The sequence below is a fragment of the Megalops cyprinoides genome, chromosome 4 (assembly GCF_013368585.1).
Source record: "Megalops cyprinoides isolate fMegCyp1 chromosome 4, fMegCyp1.pri, whole genome shotgun sequence".
Lineage (NCBI taxonomy): Eukaryota > Metazoa > Chordata > Actinopteri > Elopiformes > Megalopidae > Megalops > Megalops cyprinoides.
Window position 1 is genome coordinate 14,355,058 of NC_050586.1, and position 22,792 is coordinate 14,377,849.

Consider the following 22,792-nt stretch of genomic DNA (forward strand, 5'->3'; position numbering starts at 1 on the left):
AAGAGGACCTGGGTGTGCGGGCAGTCCCCACTCGCTGGGCGCCTTCTGCAGCAGGTCATACGGTTTCAGCTGGAAAGCAGAGTTAGCAGTCTTGACTGGAAGCTGCTCCGTCACTGAAAGGAATATGCTGAGAAGAAGCGCAACATGAAACCGTGACTGCTGCTTTTTGCCACACAAACAAAAAAGGATACATTTATCTTGGGGGTTCTGCTGGGTTGACTTTTAACCTCACCTGCCTTGAAGTAAAAGGGCTCTTCCTTCCCTCATCTTTGTCTTGGCCTTAGACTAGGCTGTGGTCTCCTTCCAGTCAAACACTTAATACACACTGGTATCCATAGAAATCTAGCTGCTTACATGTCAGGTACAAGGATATAATGGTAATAGTAAGACTAGTCAGAGGAGGTTTGCTCTTCAGAGGCTAAGATAATGTCTGCTCTCTGTCCCAGTTACTTCCTCTGACTGCGCCTTCTCTCTCAGCCTCCCTGATATTGTTCTCCCTGATTTCTTTCCCTTCTTTTCTCCCAACCCCCCTCCCTCTCTTCCTCAGTCTGGTCTTTATCTTTCCTTAATTCATGCACTCCTCTGGAGCTCTCTCTCCAAAGGATCATCTACTTCTCTCTTCTCATTTCCTTATCACCCTGCCTTTCTCACTGCTACTATTTCTTGCCGCTTCACCCCTTTCTCACCAAATCAAATCAGTTAAAAGGGGCAATGGGATCAAAGTGGAGAGGCAGAGCCGTGTGACTAGGCAGTACAAAGACAGCCGCAGCATCTCGCCCTGTCTCCATCATTCTGTCTTTCATCAGCTACAATTTAGCTTAATAACCACACTGGGCAATTTGAGTCTAACTGCATTAAGTGTCATGACTATGTCTCCCCCTCCAGGTTTCTGTGCCTCTAGTCACTTCCAGATCGGCTCTATATGAGCAGTTCATATAATCAGTTTAGCTGCATTACTAATGGAAAGTGGAATAATCTTTATTCTCTTGGTTACTGGAAGCTGTTCGGCATCCTGACCCTAAGGGACCAAAAAATGAAGCACAAAGTGTGGCATCTAACGTGTTCAATTTTCTAATCATTGCCTAATCATTTTTCAAATGAATGAATAGGCTTCACAGACTTCAATAGGGTTCATAGGCTCATAGACTCATAGTTTTTTTTTCATAGGAGTTTTTTGCGGTCTGACCTCACGAGAGGCCAACAGGACACTACCAATGTGATCCAGTCAGGACCCAAAAAAGGTGACCAAAACATCCCTGAGTCACACTGTGCTCACAGTCTATCACAGTGCAATTCACAGCCCTACTCCCACTGGCATCTCTGTCAGCAGAGGGTGTCATGGTTGCACAGCGAACGCCTGCTTCAATATTAGATCCGTTGTTCAACAAGCACCCTGTTTTGCGGTTCATCGGTTTTGAGGGGTAGAGCCCTCCCATGAGCACAAGGCTCAGCCTCCCCCACCCTTATCCCTGTTACTACCACTCATCCCTCCATCACTCTCTCTCACTCCCCATCTCTGTATCTCATTTCCCTCTAACACAATGATGACTCTGCTCTCTCTCCAGATAGATTTCTCTCTATTTATAGCAACTGAATAATAACCAGGTGAAGCCCTGTGTGCTAACAAAGCACAACGCCGATGCTTTTCTCTCTCTCCCCTGCTGTGCTGCGATGGACCGCGTACTCTCCCTGCTGGCTATGAGGGGTGTGTGATCACGGATAGCCCCAGCTGGCCCTGCTCGCTAACGCCTCCTGCTGGACATGGATGGGGATGACATCCCACACTGTTGTGACCCACTGGAAAGGCTGGGTGGTCCCTCAGCGGTTCATTACCACACATCAGTGTTCAGCTCGTAGGTATGCGCTTCTCAGATCCTTCACCACTGAAGTCCACAGCTGGGGGGCAGTGTCTTTCAATGCACATGCTTTATATTAAGGCTTTATATGAAAGAAGAATGAAACATGCAAGTGAAACATCAGGATTTCAACATAGGATACCTTGGCGCTGGGACCTTGTGTCCCCATGTCTACATACACACACACACACACACAGTTAGTTTTCCTCTTTTCAACTCAAACTGGGCATAGTTTCTAGCTAGTCGAATTGAAAAATCACTATTGAAGTACCTAACATGTAATGCTTGGATGAACAACCTTGTTACAAAGATATATGCTGAACAGCTGCACTGCATATTTCTAGTAAAAATAAACAATAAGAAAATAATACAGTATATCAAAACAAAAGAATTCAAGTGGTATGTTTCCAAAGCCAAGTTCCATTTTAAAACAATAGAGGGCACCAGACCACCACTCATGTGACAAGTCATTACCACAATGAAATACTGTACTCTTGTATACAGTTCCCATCATGGACACCACCATACAGTCAATGTTGCCTTATGACTGAGGAGCTACGTTTCTCTGTGCATTTCTTCCACACTGCCAATTAACTTTGTCATAAGATGTGCAACCTGTATCTGTGGGCGAGCATATTGCCCGAACAGAACCAATCAATACAATCAATATCTCTGACTGCCAATGCCTCTGTTCTTTTAATTAGATCCAAGCTGTGTCTAATTAAGTTTCACTCTCCAATAAGCCATTGGGGAGCAAGACCTTGAAAATAACGAGAAAATTAATGGTCTTTATTGTTCACTGATGTGTGCAGTGGATAAACTCATTTACCACTACGGGCATTAAGGGTCTTAACATTGGCTCACAAACAACTATAAATTTCCTATTTTTCTATGGCTGTGGGTGAGGACTGTGTGTGCTCTTGTCTAACCGTTCTCATCCATTCTCCGGCGCATACAAATTGCTGCATTAAAGCAGACACTTGAGAAACCATGCATCCATAGTCTCGCATGTCAGAGAACGTGTCCCCAATGTCGCACATACGTGACACGGCCAGCGTGTGTAGGTGGCTGGTTAAATTAAGTTTCGATTCGCCCAAGTTTGAGCTATCAGCGCAAAAAAAAAAAAAAAAAAAAAAAGGTGTCGGAGTCAGCAGAAGAAAAAGCATCGACGGTCATGGCGCTGGGGATGAAGGCGACCCCCCTGGTGGAGTGAACGCTGTCATTAACAATTGAGACGAGAGGAGGTGGGGAGACAGGGGCAGTGATGGAGGCCGGGAGCGGGGAGTCTGCGCTGAGTGCTGCAGCGAGACCACGCACGTGGCAGCCGCCGCCTCCGAGCACACGAGGAGCGCGGTCAATAATTCAAACATGCGGAGAGGAGACCGAGGGGGAGGAGGAACCCCCACACACAGCCGCAGGTCTATCGGCACGTCCTCCCACGATCCAAACAAACAGCCCACAGGCCTGTCAGATTGGACAATCCTCAGTGCTAGACCATTAAAGCTGTTCCACAGCCTCAATTTAAGCTTGCAACCTGCACTCTGTACTCCATTGCTGACTATCTGCAACAACTGTTAGAGATAGACCGCACCCGAAATGACTGTTGGGAGGCTGTCAAAAACCCTGCTTTTAAAATTGGGAGGCTGTTGGGAGGCTGTCAAAAACCCTGCTTTTAAAATTAGGGACCTGTTTTTTTGTCATTTGTTTTTTTTTTTTTAACAGTTGGTCCATACCTGGCCCCTGTGGTGCAGTGCTGGCGATGATCCACTTGACCAGACAGCACTTCATGAGGGCCTTACGGGTAAATCTGGGCCTCTGCCACTTCCCGCTCTCCTTCTGCCCCCGGGGGCCTGGCTCCACCCCATTCGCATCCCCCAGCAGGCTGCCGTCCACCACCTTCCCATCCTCCTGAGTGACCGAGAGGGGGGGGGGGGGGGGGGGGGGGGGGGGGGGGGGGGGGATTTGCTTTGTGGATTACATGACTTTACTACAGAGATGGGGGAGGTTGATAAAATGGCCAAAGAGAGAGAATGAGGGGTTACTACACACTGGAGATATTGAGGGGTGAGGGAGTGTAAACAGACTAGAGAGAGTGAAGTTACTATAGACCATGGGAGTGGGTGGTATCTGCAGTCCAGTGGTGTAACAACAGAACAGATAGAGTGGGAGAATAAGGGTGGAGGGCTTAAAATCATTCCTTGGTCTATTAATGGAACAGCCTTGAGTATCCTGAAAAAATGATTATAACAGACAAGAGACTAACAGTACTACAAACCAGAAAGAGAGTAACTATTGCAAGTCAAGAGAGAGAAGTGTCACTACAGACGAGAGAGAGAGAGACACATTATTGCAAGCCAAGAAAGAGAGGTGTGACCACAGATCAAGGAGAGAAGCATTATTACAGACTAGAGATAGAGACATTACTACATACCAAAGAAAGACACATTACTACAGACCAGAGAAAGAAGCGTTTTACTATAGACAAGAGGGGGGACAGGGACATATACCAGGACATTAGTTTGGTTGAACTGAGTGGTTAAATGTATTGAACAATCAATTTGCCGTTGTTGCAGTGCCCTTTAGTGGCAGAATCATGACTCACAATGTGCCAGGTTGACTATCTGTGGCCCCAGGTGGCATTGCAGGTTTACTGCCTCTTACATTCAGGTGAGGACCATCTTAGTCACCACTCAATAATGTCTGAATAATGGTGGAGTTAAGGGCTTTGGTCAGGGCATACTTTTTATTGATCCAGGCTGGGTAGTCATCACAGTTGCTGAATTGCAAGCGTGCAAGTCCAATAAAACTATCCACTCTGAGACTATCCACTCCCTGACTTTTTAAGATCAAATGCAAAATGATGAGAAGAACACTTGCATGTAGAGCATAAAAATAAAAGATGAGAAAGAATAATACATGCTGGACAAAAGTGCTACAGAAAGAGGGTGAAATGAGTAAAAAGACCAGCAGACAAAGATTAGGGGAAGGACAGATCAGGAAAAAAATGTTAGAGAAGTGAGAAATAAGCAAACTGTAGACTATCAGTGTGTGTGTGTGTGTGTGTGTGTGTGCGTGTGTGTGTGTGTGTGTGTGCATGCGTGCCTGCGTGCCTGCATGCACACATGTGTGTGTGTCTGTGGATGGCTCACTGTGTCACTTGGAGTGCCTGTGTAGATGTGTGCTCGTGTGCAGCTCAGTATTTGTGATCCTATTTGTTCATGTGAAGAAGATTACACTGGCAATGTAAAAAACAGAAATTCTGGAACAAGACTACAATAAAAGTAACAAGGCACTTCAAAACATCAATCCCCTTTTCTCTAACAACCTGTGTTCTTGGGGTTTTAAATAATCCAGACAGACCCCTAAAACCATGCAGAGCATGAGAGCAGATGCTTATAAACAGGTTTGCAATTATAATAACAATAAGTATAATTATTGTAATATTTATTCTACCTAAAATAAAACGGTCCTCCTAGGGGAGGGTGGTCACTTAGCAAAAAAATAGAGAGAAGATTAAATGCAGAGCCCTCAAGCCCCTCTTATCCTTGTGCTTGAATATGGAACAAACACAACCCCTGAGTGTCTCATTTAGACAGCCACTCAATAATGCAAACTCTGTAGAAACAGCAGGAGTAAACCATCAGACTGGGTGGAAGACCAGGAACAAAGGGACAAAGGTCCTTCTGCACTCTGAAATGGACCCGAGGGCAGGAACGGCTCTCTCCAATGTTATGCTAGGACCGTGTTGCTTTAATTGGTTTCTCAGCGTCTTCTCTGAGACTTGAACTTCAAAGCCAAGCTGAATTTACCTCAGGAAAAGCCGGACCTCCACAAATGACATTAAATTAGTAAGAGCACACGTTTAGAAATGGAGACTAGAAACAAACAGCTCCAGTTCTGTGGGACTGCTTCTCCACCCAGAGAATGTAAAGGGTTTCCAGGACAAACTGCAGGGGATATACCTACTACTACAGTTTCAAAGCTGTATAGAAACAATAGCAGACAGGTATACCACATATTCACTCTGGACAGAAAGGTAAGGATCAACTTAGTTACCCAATACAGGTGTGAGACAATTAGCTGCAGTGTTCAGACACAATGGGGTAGAGACTTGGTTTCACAGCTAATTGGAACACGCAATGAACTGGAAACAAACCCAGGAGCTCATCTGCAACAGATGTCGGAAAACAGAACTAGGGGGTTTTAAATTAATCCCCATTTAGTCAAGAGGTGGTATCACTGAAGTCCAGTGTTTTAAAGAGCCATTTAAATGAGAGTGGAGGGAAGAGAGGGGGACATTCAACATCCAGCTGACTCCAATCCACTGCTGTCGCAGAACCTATGAACCTCGATCCTGAAAGCATGGGAGGGCGCGGTTAACAGTGGGGAGCGTAAATGGCTTCAACAACCCCAGGAACTCTGACCACGCACACCTGCCCTCCTCTTTATAAATAGAAAGGCAAAGTTTAAAAAAAAATAACCGGGCTTGCTCTAAGGAAAAAAAGGAACGTTATTATCATAATGAATCCTGGAGTTGGAGTAAAGGAGCAAAGGGACAGGGTAGGGGAATGGAGGGAGTGAGAGATATGAAGATTATATAAAACCACTTTGCGGAGCATAAATTTGCATAACTATTTCTGTACGTTCTACAGGAAGAGGGAGAAAGAGAGCGAGAGAGAAAGAGAGGAAGAGAGAGAGAGAGAAAGAGACAGACAGAACATTACATAATGGCCACATGAGAAGGCACAGAATAAATCTACAAGTCCTTTAATCAAAAGATCTTTTTTATTTTAAACCAAATTTAAAAAGCAAATAAAGAGAGATGTGAGAACAGAAAATGTGTTTCAAAAAAGGCCAGCTGGAGTTCAGTCTTTCATGTGAGAAAAGGAAGGGGGGGTCGGTTATAAATGATTGCTTTCATATTGTGGACATTGTTTTTATAACAAGAAATCAGGCGCGCATATAGCAGGGAGACAGAGATGGAGCCCTCTGTTCTCTCCATGAGATGATGCATATTGCTGATTGTGACATCATAATTTACAGTCCCTGTGCTTGAGCTCTTCCTCCCCTACCTCCTCTCTTAAGCAGTATGGGCCACGTTTAGTGGCTTGAAGGTGACTGGATTAGGCCCTCACTGTGCTGCATTATTAATGGGAGACAGTGAAGCTCACATGTATAGTCATCGGTAAGTAAGATTGAGGGTGTGGACTCCAGTTAATTCTACTCAAACACACTGCTGTTATCTGTACTCTGCTAACTGTGCCACATGCTGCTTGACTTACACACACATGTACTCACACACACACACATGCACTCACACACACAAACACACACAAATTACGACAGATACTACGACACACACAGACACACCACTGGGACTCAGTTCTCCAATTTTTTCACTGGTAATGAAATTCATACGAAAATGTCTCCTCTTATAGGGACACGCTCTGAGGTCCCTAGACAATATACCCTTTTCTCTTTTAAAGTGCATGTGTTCTCTCTGCCTCTTTAGATGAACAGAATCCGGCCCTCGTACACACCAGACTAAGTCATCCCTGCTATAAATGTACTGCTCTCTCTGCTAGCCGGTCTCTCCTATTGTGCTCTTGCTCTCACAGAATGCTCTGCACAGCTGCTAACTGTCTACATTATGGGTGACCGTATGTCCTCTTTTTCCCGGACATGTCCTCGTTTAGAGACGCATGGTTTAGGTCCCAAAGCGGGGACATGTCCGGGAAAAAGAGGACGTATGGTCACCCTAGTCTACACTGCCATACTATCTTGGAACACTGTTGCTCAGTCTCAGATAATAATTTTGGCAGAAACTGCTGCAGAGCAACCACTGGGGTCACACGAACATAACATGGTCATATTCAAGGTGCTTTGACATGTCAAAGCCGATTCCAACAACATTAGTATCATTATAATTTTTGGCAGATAAATTTTTAAGATGAGAGAATTGAGAACTATCAACTAGAAACAGTGGAAATGTAAATCAGAATTATGCTCAACATACAGTATAAATTCTCAAATGGAGGACAATATGTTGAGTTAACTGTATGTACGCTACATTGAATAAATAAATCTTGATAAAGCCAGATGGCACAAGTGGCACGGTAATTAGCCAAATGTTCTTTTCACACTGAAAGTAGAAGGCATTTTGTTGCACAGACTTATTTATGCATGGAATCAGTGGCCAGTGTGTGTATTAGTGTCAATGAACTCCTCGATTTTTCAAAACCAAACTGGCCACAGTGGTGTCATCTTATATATAATTTATGTAATTATTTATATAACAAATAACATCTTTATTATTGTTGTTGTTGTTTTAATGCATGAGAGGCATAGATAAATAACTTGTATTGGGCTGAATGTCATGTTGTCATCATTACGCTGTACTAATGTGCTATGTGTGCTCTCACTCCCTAGTGCTGCTCTCTTCACTGTTTATCTCTATGTACAGCTGATCTATCTCTGTATTGCTGTGCTCTCTATACACTGAAGGTCCTTTTTTCTGTATTGCTTACCTCACTGCATTTATCTCATTGCAGTGCTGGTCATTTTCACCACATCACTGCTTTCTCACTGTCTGAACACACTCACTGTGTCTGAACACAGCTTGTTCCCTGCCTGAGTCACTTCACACCAGAGCCCAGCAGCTCGGCAGCATACATTAAGGGCGCACTGACACACCCGGAGCAGAGCAGCACTGCCAATGGGAGGTACTCCCGGAGATTACAATTCCCAGCATGCTCAGGGACTACCTGGCTAGGGACCACCAATGTGAATTGCAGTATCTCAGTTTGGGTGAAAGACTCGAAATGAGAAATTATGCTGAAAATTGCACATTGTCCCAGATAGAGAGAAATCGCATTTGCAGAAATGGATGCAGAGATGCTGATGGAAGGCAGGAATATGGAATATGGTCAGTGAGCAGTAGTTCAGCTGTCAATCACTGCCTGGTGTGGTGGATATATCCTGACAACTCTGACAGCTCCATTAGCCATACACCTGCTGTCTATGTGTATGTGTGTGTGTGTGTGTGTGCGTATGTGAGTGATGAGTGTGTGTTTGTGTATGAGATTGAATTTGTTTGTTTGTGTGTGAATGTGTTCCAATGTATTTTTATGTTTTATGTGAGTGTGCGTGTGTGGGAGAGTCAGTGCATGTTTGTTGATATGTTTCATTGACTGCGTGTATGTGCATTTGTGTATGTGTATCTCTGTATGCATGTGTGTGCTACAGTCATGTTTAAAATGCCTCGCCAGAGTGGCCTATAGTAGAGCACTCTCCCATTTCTCTAACCCCTACCCCAATGGGTGATGGTACGCCACCTTTCTTCAAGTGAAGCCTGGGTAAAGACCTCCCACTAATGGGTTAACCCTGTGCTTCTACTCATCTTTGCAGACACTGTGGCTGCTATGTTGCCCAGAGAAGCTCTTTAGAAGCCTGTTTTGACAACAGCCTCAACCACAAGGGAATGAAAAAAGATTTAGTGCTACAGGGGCTATGGAACTATACATTGGGTAATCAATTATTCAGCATTACTCATTACGTACGTATTTATAGTGTCTTCCTCTGCCCCCGAACATGCATGAAAGTCAGATGCCCTTATTATTTCCCTGTTTCATAAGAGACAGTTATACGCTTTTTATTCTTTTCTCTGTGCCTTTTCTTGCTCTAATCAGTTTTTCTTCTGTGTGATGAGGGATGGGGGGATAGAGGGAGTGAGAGATATTGGAATGTGATATACCACGCTCTAAAAAAAGAAGATGGAGGGACGGGAGCTGTGCCCTTCCGCGTCACAGGCGGGCTCCTCCATTAATAAATCATGCCTGATTAAGATCCCCGCTTCGCTGGAGTGGGTCTCCATACGTAGACCTGGTCCCGTCATGTTATAGAGCGACTCAGGCAGGTTTTTATTTTTAGTGGCAACCCCCCATCTCCCGCCCCGCAACGAAGCTCCCGCTAATCCGAGCTCGCAATTTGGATAAGTTCCAGCCCATCTGGAGAGAATTCCGCCCCAGCCGTGTCAGTGGCGAGGGACCCGGGCTTCTCACTCTCTCTTGCTAACTCCGCCCACACGGCGCTTAAATCTGACAGACCCTTAAGCCGGAGCACCAGCCGAGTCCCCTGTCACAAAATGGGAAAGGCGACGGAGAGAAAGTAAACCCCAGAGCACGCACACGCACCCCTCTCCTTTCTTCCTTTTATCCCTCTCTCTTTCTTTGTATTTCTCCTCCTTCCATCTTTCCTCCCACTCACACTTTAGCACCTGTTCCTTCCTACCTTCTGTCTCTCCAAACATATTTACGCCTCAATCCTTTTTCCTGCCGGACTGTTTCCCCACCCTCCTCCTCCCAATTTCTTCCCTCTCCTTCCCTCCCTCTGACTGTCACATTTTCTGGCACATCTCACCCCTCTTTCTCTGCTCCAGGTCTAATTCCGTATGAATGGCTGCTCGATATAGGCACAAATTAATACAAGGGCCATTGAGGAGGGTCTGTCCCTCTCTCTCCATTTCTCTCTACGTAACGACCATCCGCGGAACAGCTCCCCGCACCTATCATCCTTGACAGCGGGGATCGGGACAGGGGAAACAATTGCTCAGTTCAAAACGCATCAAATTTTAAAGCAGCAGCTCTTTTATCAAGAGACAGGTGCTTTCAGAGGGGCATCGTGTTATCCGCTTCCCAGCCTCCCCGCTGACAAGATTTCTAAATCAAACGAGCAATAATAAACAGCACACAGTCCATCAAAACAGGAGAGGATGCATCAAGCTCAGTTTTGCATGAGAGTTCAAAGCAAATAAAGAGAACTGGTGAGAATTACACAGAGGATGAACTGAGAGAGAGAGAGAGAGAGATAAACTGGTCCATTCTTGGGACAGCTGGCTGCATGGTGTGTGCTATAATGATGTCCAGTGATCATTTTAGCCAGAGGCCAGGCGTTCGTGTCTCTCGCAAACATTACTGACAATGCTACGCAGTACAGTTACAAATAGCATATCTCACATATTTTGATGTAAGAAAAGTCAGACCACAGAGGCAGAGAGGGATGGAGAGATGACAGGGACCAGTACTAAGCAGATGCTCTCTCTCTCTCTCTCTCACACACACACACACACACACACACACACACAGAACAGCCCTTAAAACGTCATACCATGCACTGCAGACTTAGGACAGGACCCGGACACACAGATATACTCAATCACAGACATCTACATCTACAACTTCCTAATGTACTAAGTGCAGTTCCATGGCAATCTATACATTAGACCCAGGATTCCCAATTGTGATTCACCAGACTTGTGTAAAATCTTTTTTGCTGTGCAGTGTGCATAGTGACAGAACAGAGTAGCTGATAAATATTTTGCAAGATATCTGACTGATAGACATACAGCTGACATGGTGGAGTAGTTTACCCATATCCTTATCACTGTAATGCTTCCTATAACAGCTGAATGAGCATTCAGATAACCAAAACATACCATCATATGTTAATGGTATTTGCCTTGCCTTTTTCTTAAATGTTTACCTTAAAGCACACCAAAAAGAGCAACAACTGCTTTGGTCTCCATTGGTTACCACCAGCAGTTACCCCACCTCTGTTATCTGAGTCCCCACCCTGAGTCTATTATGACATAACCTTCCACATTATAATGTCTTTCGATCATGGTTCTAACTATAAAAGAAAGAGATCTTGACTATTCCATCACTGCCATAGAGTCCACATTGATGAAATCTATTATTGGTGAGCAGACCCCTCCCCACCTTTCAGACTATAATTAAATCAATGTGTATCTGGAAATAAATTGAAAGGTCACAAATGCACAGGGGACATCCCAGCAAGTGTTAAACACTCACAGTTAACTTGTAATTGCCGTGCCCGTGTGGTTTGCGTGCCTGTCTCAAGGGTACCGCAGCAACTGAGACTCAAACCTGAACCACTCTGGTTACCAGCCAGTTTCCATAACCAGTACTCTGTATTTCACATGCCTTCTACCAATGAGAAAGGCACTTAACCTGAATTACTGCAGTAAACATGCAGCTGTGTAAGTGGATAATTATGCAAAAAAAACATGGCCATTGGGGGTTGCCTTGGAAAATAACATATGCTAAATTACATTTCATTACATGCATTTAGCAGACACTCTCATATGCTATGCAATTAAATAAGGATAAACAACAACAGTAATAACAGTAATAATAATTATCAGTAGTAGTTGTAGTACTAGTAGTATTAGTGTTATTACATAGAAAATGTCATCAGAAACTTTATCAAAGCAATGAGTTCTGATGAATCAACTAATCATTAACATTTTCTAAACCACGCAAACCTCAAAATGACAGAGTAGGCTTAAATCTGACAGTAAAAGACAAAAGCTAGACAAGTCCTGTCAATGGAGGATGACTTTCTGAAAAAGTCTTGCTTTTCCATGAGTTTTTTAACAATGAAATTGTCACCATGTACAAACCATACGCTGATAAGCTCACACACAGAAAGCCTCTCTGTTTCACATCTTGGTGCCTTTAAGTGATCATACACCCACCTGCAGGAAAAGCAGATTATTTTCTGTGGTAAGCCCAGCCAGCCTTATTGATTGGAAGTGGATCTAAGGATTCTGAGCTTACAGGAGGAGGTTCATAATGGTCAACCATATTTAAGTCAAATTTGAATGGCCAACCACAGCTTTACTCAAAAAAACAAGACAATCCCATCCATCTTCCAAAATACCTGAACTCAGAAATTCTATCTTTCCCAAGCACTGAACACTGTTCGTCCTCCTCGCGTTCTTGTGCTCTCCACAGTACTGTCTAAGTCTGACTTTGACTAAATCAAACCCCCAGGGACTGAAACCAAAAGCTGACGGATGGACTACAATGCAAAGCAGTAAACCAAATGATAACAGTAATTACTTAATCTCTCTCTCTCTCTCTCTCTCTCTCTCTCTCTCTATCTATCTATCTATCTATCTGCTTATGTATCTCTCCTCTCTAGAGTAAAGAATAAAATAAGTAAAGTATTGAATATGCATCAAGTATTCATCACTACCACATCATACAAAGCAAAGACAGACTTTAACCAAATACATACGTGTGACCATCAAGATATGACAAAATGTCTTGGATACTGAGATAAGGCTGGCTATGCGGTGGATGACACAGGTGCAGCTAGACAGAGTTCAGCTTCTTTTTCATTTTAATACATTACATCAAACTACAAAATCAACACAATGCCGTTGATTTCATTATTTCACTTCCCTCAAAGGTATGCGCAATAACAATGATAAATTGTACCAGCGCACAGCGCACCCCTGGCTGCCCAATATGCACCCAGTATATGGCAGAGTATCAAAGCCTCAGAGTGGGTCGCCCACCTGCACCTGCATCCCTCTTGAACATCAAAGCACAAAATGATTTTTAAACATGGACATCATCAATAATACATGATGCTTGAGTTAATGATGAAATATTAACATTTCATTATTAACTCCTCATTACCTTTTTTTGAAGAATGATTTCTAAAATGCAAATATAAATTTGGCAATGCATGAAATACTTTATTAACAATAATAATAATGATTATGATTATAAACATTGTTGTTTTTTTACATCATTATCATTATTGGCAATAGTAGTGGTATTTACTATTAATTAGTGCACAGTGTTCTTGAATTATTTGCCCTCACTGCTCTATAAAAAGTGTGCAAAAGCACAGGCAGTACATACAGAATTGCAATTCATGCAGAAAAGCTATTCGAGTTGAAGCGAGAGAGCAAGAGGGAGCATGATGAAATCATTAAAAAATAAGCTGCACACCATTACTGACATCAGAGCGGTCACTTGAATTGCTATGGATGATTTGACCGTGCACGTCTGCATCAGTCCACTGACCATTTCCCTGTGTGCGTGTCTCTGTGCCCACATCCATAGTCCTTTTGGTGCTTCTGTGTGTGGGTGGGTGATCCGTGTGTATACACCTGTGTGTGTGTGTGTGTGTGTGTGTGTGTGTGTGTGTGTGTGTGTGGACCCTTCAGTGTCTACATCTGTTTGTGTTGTGGAGCCACGCAACTGAGACTCTCTGTAATGTGAAGCTCATTGTGCGTTCAGCGTTTTTATGAATGAGTCCGTGTTCTTGCCACCAGTGTGTGCTGAGACAGACAGGGAGAAAGAGGGAGAGAGAAAGGGTGAGAGTGTGTTTGTTTATATTGATGAATATGACCCTCTTGCAGTGGGAATGTAAACACCCTGGAGAGACTCTCACTTGAACGGCTGTAATAAAAAAGCAGGGTTTCAATTATCCTGTCCACTCCCCTAGCAGTGAGGGCAATGCACACACATAATGGATCCTGTGGGAGAGTTTATAGTCATGGGCAGAGTCAATAGAGAGCCAGGGCCATCTTTCACCCATTCTCTTTTTACTGAGCATTCAATGGAAAAGATGAGGTTCTATCTTCCAATAACAGACATCAATAATGATAGGTTTCCGGAATAGCCCACTGTCTTTACCAGACTGTAGTATTGACTTCTTTAGCTACACTAAGTCACGGTGACTTACACAGTTTAAATATTTTTTAATTTACAAATTACAACCAGTTGTTCATCTATTTACTGATTTCAAGCTAGATATCTTGCCCTTCAGCACAATATTGCTGTCCAGCCCGAGATTCAAACCCGTGACCCCCATTAGAGTCTAGCACTTTAACCACTAAAAAAGCTTGATTAAAAAAATAATATCAATATCTTTATGATCAAAGGAGAGAATACCGTCAATGATTTGGTTCATGCCTTATGAGTGGCGTGAACATCAGACCCCATTCTATTTTTTGGCTGTCTCCCCCTGTAGATGAGGTTACAGATAGCCCAGACCTCACCAAATTATTCATAAGTGGCTGTCTGTCTCTCCCAGGACCTCTTACTGACCTGATGACTGTTTGTCTATGTGACGGGCCATATTGTCTTGATGACCATTTTTGTATGTATTGTCTGTTGACCTACACAGAGCTTTTAGAGTGTACTGAATGACCATAGAGAACTGAGAGTTTCTGTGCAGAACAGAGAAAAAAGACATTGGTTGTTTTTCATGATTCCGCAATTGGTTGGAAAAGAGACAAGCAGAAAATTAATTTAATTACTCAATGACATTTTGCAATGCTGAAGTGTCAAAGTTCATGCCAAATGGTTATGCATGTTGTGTGCAAGCTTTGCATGTTAGTAATCAAAAAGCCTCCATACATGCTATGAACTGTTTCAGTGCACCTGCAGTATTCTCCCTCTAGCCTCAGTGTCCCTCTATGCCAACGTATCATTATTTTTTGGAAACAAAACATAATAATGAGCAGTGACAGAGGCCTGAGAGCCGTGCAGCTGCATTTTCTAAAAACATCACCTGCGTATGGGAGGTTAATGGGCTGAGCATTACCTTGGCACAAAATACTTCTTTGCATGGCAGAGGGCACTTTTCCTGGGCTTCTATGCATCAGGATGATTCTAAAATGTGTCAGCAGGACCAATTTCAAAAAGCTCAAAATCTCAGAATCTAATTCAGATGAGAAAAAAACACCATCTTGCAAGATTCACATGGACTAAATGCAAAAAGCCTGCCTGGCATCTCCTGAACAGTTCCTGAAATATTATGTCCTTGCCCTTTCAAAGGCAAATGCCTTGTAACAACATCAGTCATTTATATGTCTGTTTTCTTCTTGTATCAGCCATTCACAATTCTCTCAGGTGCCGTTTTCTAAGTCAACATCATTTCAGAGAGGCCTGTAATTGTCATCCACCAAACAGTCAGCATTATGTCACTAAACTGATGCATGATAAACATGTAACGAAGTCGAAATTATTAAAACTACGCATGAAACTTGTTTTGGGTCACAGTGTGCGGCACTTGTTTACACAGATGGTCGTGTCTGTCATTTTTACAGGGAAGCATCCAGACGCTAACGGTGCTTCGCGGTTTTGGGGTCTTGTCTAGTCAACAGCGAAATTTCAGGTAGGTTGTAAATCGTTTGGCTGCACCTTTGACCACGCTTTATGGTGTTAAGTTTCACTTCTTCGGGGTTTTCACCCCCACTGCTTAGTAATGCGTTTAAGTCACCTCAACTAATGGTTACATATTTTTGCAAGGATTATTTCTTGTAAATGTTTAACGGTAGGCTAAATTCATTAATAATATTAGCTAAACAAATTCTTAGCCAAGGGCAATGTCATAAACAAAGTTCCAGTACGAAATCATTGACACGTATTTTGAATACGCAAGAACGTCTATACCTGCTACTCTTTAAACCTAGAAATGATCTAGTCTGTTGACAAGGATATCAAAATATAACTGAAAGTATTACTCTTTCAACTCAGAATCGGAAAAAGTCAAATAGAACTGAGAGTAGGAATTTATCAAGTGGGTGCTCATCGGAGCTTTAAATCCAGCACATTGGAATGAAAGCGGTCAGACAGATTCCTTTTAGCTGACAACAAGACACCAGCTGACTGATCCGCAGCGCACACGCTCCATCACACAGCGCGACCTGGGATGACCTACCGCGGGCTATAACGGACACTGTCACAGGACGAAATGATGCACTCACCACAAAATTCATGAATAAAGTTAGCATCATTACTTCTAAAGACCCTTTTTATTTACACAATAAGTGTAGTCTTTATAACGCTGATTAAACATTGTGGAGTGTAGTTCAATGTTCTGTTGGGAAAAAAAAATTAGTTGAGATGAATAACCCGAAGCTGTATAACTTTTGTCACGACAGGGCAATACAATAAGTAACCGTGTCAAATATAATCACATCTGACACAGACTAGAAGTAGCCTCAGAATTGGATCCTCATGCTACTGAAAAGTGCGCGCTCCAGCCGGAGGCGACAATACTGTAAAATTATGTAACTCAGTTCATCACAACTCTCATGAAAACACGGCAACAATTTGCAAGAGAAAAAGGCTGTGCATCTAAGTAAATTGAGATCAAAGTGCCACTAAACAGTAATATATTTATTTTATGACCTCAAATAAATTCAAACCGCCTAACATTAACTCCCAGAGTTGTTCAACATTCTTAGAATACCGGTCTTCAAAAACAACGAATCATAGAACAAACACCACTCACCACTGTGCTGTCTCTGCAAATGTGAACTTAATTTACCTGCATAGTGTCCAAGACTTTGCTTTTTGTATGAGGTCTATGCAGTAGGCTACGTCGCCCGGGTTTAGGGTTGTTCTTCTTGTCGACCCCTCTCTTCTGCCGTTCTGACAGCTGGAACTCGATGAAATGCCCCGGGTTTTTCTTCACCTCGCATTAGCGAGAGAGAGAGAGAGTTAGAGAGGAGAGAGAGAGCGCGCGAGAGAGCGAGAGAGAGGAGGGAGGGTCGGAGAGAGGTGGGATAGCAAAGAGCAGTGTCTTTCTCTTATTTTCCCTTGCAGTCTTCTGAACAGAGCCGTTTTTGTATTTTGTCTAAATTTTGGATGCAACCTCTATGAGCATAGGCTGTATATGGCCATAGGTTGTATATAAACATATCTTTATTCCATCCTATTTACTTAATGTAAGAGAAATTGATACAAAATTAATTGGTCATCAGATAAAATAATTATATAGTCAGTGAAATACCTTTAAGCGTTTTGTGCGTTTAAGTATTTGGCATGCATTACAGTTAGCTATCAATTAATTTATTTTTAATTTATTCTCGTACATGAGAAAGAATCCTTTTCCCTCATTTTAGCGCAGGCAATTAAGGTCCGCCAAGTTGAGAAATGAAAGCCATTGGGGAAAGACCGGTTACCGAATGTTACCGAAATGCAATTAAAAACCTGCTGGAATTCCTGAGCGCTCTGCAGACTCGAATCAATTTGGGCGACCTTGGGTTGTAGCGGGGCGGCTCAGAGTAAAGGAGAGAGGGGGAGGGGAGCACTCTGGCATAATAATCAAGGCAAGTCATCCATGTTTTTCGAGTACCAGTTTAATAAGAAATTGTTCCATACTTGCTGGGAGTCCGCGAGGCAGAAACACGACACAAGCACCGCAAACAGGTTTTGTTCCTTGCTTTCGAACTACACCCGCGCTACAAATAAATTTACACTTGTGAACCTAGAAAACTAGGATCATGAGCAAGATGTCCAGTATGTCCTGGCGTGTGTTTGACTTAAAAGAGGGAGCGCTGTCCTTACACAACTGTCATTTTAGGAATATGGCCAGATGCATAAATGGCATGGACTCTGGTTTTCAACATGTAACAGTGATGACAAAATCAGGAATTGACGCTGAAACCTTTAGATCCAGGCTCAGCTTCTTAACCACTACAGCATGCTGCCACTCTAGCAACTGTCATCATAAATTGTACTTCAGTTCACTGAATGCATGCACGTTGTGTGTGCCTTCCTACATGATTATCTTAAGCAAACAAAAAATGGCAACTCTGCAATTAAAACAACGCAATTGCATTTGTTTTGTGACAGCAATGCTTTTTGCATTGCTGTCACAAATTCTCACTGGTGGATTTTGAAACTCATTGAGCAATATCAACCAATTTCAACAGTTAGGCATTAAGTTTAGAGCACAGATCTATTTTGACTATATAATGCAACAGCATTATGGTCCTTGATGTGAATGAAGCCTGCACTAATAAATCATTTTCCCCTTGTGATGGAGCTGGAGTATTGCTCCTAAAATACAAAAGTTTTCTTTAAAAATGTGAATGGAAATATTAAAAAGCACTAAGTTATAAATGAATAAGACAAGACAAAACAGCCAAAAGTGAAAATAAAAACAGTTTAAACCCAGGAGCACAAACCTTTCCACAAACCTCCCCCTTCCACCCTTGCTCTCCTTTCTCCTAAGCCTCCTGTGATTTACACCACCTGGTCTTTAATTGGGAGGTGTGACCAAACAATTATCCAATCCCTGCACACACATGCGTTCTCACACAAACAAAGGTGAAACTGATGAAAAAAATATAACAGTCTGATGGTTTGCAAAATACTTGAAAAACACAGGCCCCTAAACTTGCATACCATACTCGGTAATTAAAATTTTAAAAGAGCATACATCTTTCACTGTGAGGATTGCATCTTAACATATCCCTCTTTCAGCTCATAAAATGCAGAGATGAGCTGATTCAGAAATGTCCCCAGTTATAATTCAAAGTCCCTTATGCAGTGATAGTGGCCTGCATTCCTGCAGACATCATCTGTAGACAACCACCCTCCATGACAGTATAAGGTCCCCCCAACACCAGGAGCCTCTCCCCACCAGCTCCTCTGCCTGTAATCACAGCAACTCCCTGTGGTTCCTGAGGTGAGGCCCCCAACCGGGCCATGGGAACAGGAGACCCCAGGTGAGGACAGGCTGTTCCAGAGCTCTGCATGTGTGGATAGACAGAATATTTCATTTGCAGGAAGTTTGTTCCAGCAGGCTACTGAAAAGAAAGGGAGATGGTGACTATGGACACTCCCGCAGTAGCTGTGGATCAGACTGGAAAAGTAGAATGGCCAGGGAGACCTGGAATTCGCACATGAAGCAAGAAGCACATTGATATGTCAGAACTAAGGGCTGTACATTCGATTGGTCTCCAACACACACAGGGTAGGCATGGAGACAACACTTCCATGATGAGTTAGATCAACCACGAAAGAAGTATGAGGTCCCCCCATTCCCTGAAAGTGACTTCATTTTACAAATGAAGTTGTATAGCTCCCTTTTTAAACAACTAGTTGAAAATCTTGATGTCCAAGTGGTGGAATGAGCTATCAGAACAGCAGGATTACTGTCAATTTTCCATCCCAGACACAAAACTCACCTCTTTTTATCCCAGGATTCTGACCCCTCCCCCTCATGACATCATGGTCAAAGCTTGCTGGTAAAACTGTTGGTGGTATAAGCACTGAAGACAAAAGCCTTGTGGCAGTTTTTGCAGTGGCACAAAGTTCAGAGGTACCTGATGTGCCAATGCAAACTGGTGTCAGTACTGCCTCAATGGCTGGAAATTGGAGGTAGTACTTTAAGGTTGTGCATCTAATGACAACATTCATTCCGTCTGTGGCAGTGCTTCCCACAATGGCGACTTTATTGAATGCACCTTTCGAAAGTCAATCCGGATAAGGCATCTGCCAAACTAATAAATGTGAATGTAAATGTAAACATGCACTACACATGGCCCTATAAACTGTAAGTTAATGTAAAACTGTGATAATAAAATGGACGCAGGGTACAGCCAGCAAGCTAGTGGGTGAAAGTGAAAGGGAAAGGGGGCTGGGAGAAGGTGGAGAGGACCATTCAGCAAAGTTCAGTCGAATAATGATAGGCAGAATGACTTTTTTGTGGCAGCCAGCCAAAATGGGGTGCCAAAAGTGGAAAAGCATGCAGACCCAGACCAGCAGATAGACAGAGTGCTGAGGAACCGGTGCATTCTTCTGATGTTAGTCAGAAAAAATCGATAGGTGTAGGTCACCGACTTGATGTTCTGAGGTGGGAGAGAATGCTGTCAAGTCCAATGCTGAGGTTGGGCAGTGCGGAAAGGCATTAACATGTTGGATTCAGAGGTGCTCTTGGATCTGGCAAGAAATTCAACATGTCAGACTCAGAGAGGTTAAGCTTGAGCTGGTGAATAGTCATCCAGGTGGAAAGCTCAGCAAGGTGTGCCAACATTTGTGAGGAGACTTGAATGTCAGAACAGAGCAAAGGGCCAAAGGACTTAACCTTGTAGAATAATTGAGAGAGGAGGTGGTGGATTAAACTTTTAGAGACTTTATTGCAGTGGTCTGATAGGAAGAAAGAGGACCATGATCATACTTTATTAGGGATTTTCTCGGACACAGCCCACACCCCCAAAAAGCAAGCCAAATACATTTGAAAATACACTTCCCAGGTGACTCATCCTCCCTCGTACCAGCATCTTCTCCAGATTCTCCTTGCATCTGGCAGCAGTGTAGCATAGTGGTAAGGGGAAGGGCTTTTAATCAAAAGGGTGATTCCCCACTGGGGCCCTGCCATTTTACCCTTGGGCAAGGTACTTAACCCACAACTGCCTCAGTAAAAATATCCAGCTGGATAAATGGATAACATGTAAAAACTGTAACCTATTTAAGTTGCTCTGGATAAGAGCGTCTGCTAAATGACAATAATGTACTGTAATGTATGTGAGCACTAGACCAGATTTGATATCATCAGCAGGAAGAGGGGCAGGTGGCATCAGCCACATCAATTCATTTAAACCTGGCACATAGTTTCTCAGTGTGCATTTTGAAGCTCTTTAATGGATCTATGTCTTTCGAACATGATATGAATTAATAGATAGAGATCATGTGAGCTGACACCAGTAACAACATAATTGTATGTTACAGTTGGCGTTTGTTTATATACACGTGGGGAAGCAGGACCTAATAAATGTGACTAGTGTTGCAGTTGAGTAGATCATGAATTATTGGTGGATTTTATAGCTCTGTAAATTTCAGCTAGAGATAAAAATAAATGGTATTTTTGACACAAAAATGTACAAAACATTGAGTCCAAGAAGGGTCTATTTTTACTTCTTCTAAAAATAGCAACATTCTTCTCCATAGAAACATGAGACATTTCTCAACACACAGCCTGTTCCTGTAGAACAGTAGTATTGAGTCTGGTTGGGTTTGGACAGATAGGTGCTTTTTCTTGCCAAACTGATCACTGCTGAAGCACAACATCCTGTGTTTATCTTTCTTTTTTCACAGCTCAAAAGAGGTCACAACCTGGGACAAGAAGCGGGGTCCTGATAGCATGTCCGTAGATCAGACTGTCATTCCAAAATAATTTCATAGACTGATATCTGATAACTATGTAAATTTTGCTGGACTGTGCCTGCTTTACTGTGTGGACTAATCATGGGGGTTAGCACACGTTTTTAACTGATACGAATTTGAAGGTGTCAAGGACATACTCAGATCTTTTAAGTCAGGTGCATTTTACTCAGTCATTGTGGATTAATTTGATGAGGAGTTTTTGTTTTGTGAGTATTTGAATTGAACAATAAAAACTCTAACACTGTAATAAATTCAGAAATTTGTCTTCTAGACCTGAGGTAATTAAACATTTGAGCTAAATGATAATTGGACCCTAGGGTAGGTGTTGACACTGTACACATTACTTATCAGGTCTGGTTGCAGCTCAGTTACAGACAGGGCCTGAGACACTACAAACTCAGTGAAATGTTTAATTAGAGGTACACATTCAACTGGTAGATAACTTGGGACTCAAATCTGCCTCCACTGAGAGATTCCAGTAGATTTAACAAGCACTGAGTATAATTAACGAATAGAGTCATGATGCTGCACCAAAGAAAAGACAGTTATTGCTCAGTTTTGTCATCTTGTGAGGAGGGGTTATGGCCAAGTCCAGTGTTTGTTGTGATCCACTGTATTGTCACCGTTGCCTTCCTTGACAGACTTAATTTCAAACATCAAGTCAAAGCTACAGCATCTGAAATACGAGCCCAATTACATTCATAATGCCCAAATTTCACACTCCCTGTGTGATCAAGTTCAAAACCTGATATAAAATCACATAGTCAACTATTGTCAAATAGACATGAAATTAATCTGGTGTTTCACATCTTTGTGTCTGAAACACATTGATTCAGTCAAAACAGAAGGGTAAATGTTCCATTTTAAGATGACCAAGCTGAGATACTGTGTCCAGTGTTTGAATCAGTTGATGTAGTTGAGGTTGCCAGCCCCTCTTTGTGCTTTTGACTAAAGGGGGGTGTCTAGTTACCTCTAAGATTTTTTCTATTTTCCTCTTCTGAAAGGAGTTTTCACTCTAACCCTGGACTGCTCACAGAGGACGCTTGAGGGTTTTTTGTCTGTTGCCTCAGAAAAGATGCCTGGATTTATTGAGTGGGCTGCCTTATTTCAACTCCATGTTTTCTGTTGATTCACAATTTTTCTTCTGTT

General features: G+C 42.8%; 1 protein-coding gene across 2 annotated transcripts in view; it reads right to left on the reverse strand.

Moving 5' to 3' along the window:
• Positions 1 to 17,121, reverse strand: part of LOC118776367 (calsenilin-like) — a 40,474-nt gene extending 23,353 nt beyond the window's left edge. For both annotated transcript variants that reach the window (XM_036526685.1, XM_036526684.1), the window contains exons 1-2: positions 17,016 to 17,121; positions 3,590 to 3,764 (exon numbers count right to left, since the gene is read on the reverse strand). In XM_036526685.1, coding sequence (XP_036382578.1) covers positions 3,590 to 3,764; positions 17,016 to 17,021 — 181 coding nt within the window. In that variant the 5' untranslated portion in view covers positions 17,022 to 17,121. The remainder of the gene's footprint in view (positions 1 to 3,589; positions 3,765 to 17,015) is intronic.
• Between the last annotated feature and the right edge of the window lie 5,671 nt (positions 17,122 to 22,792).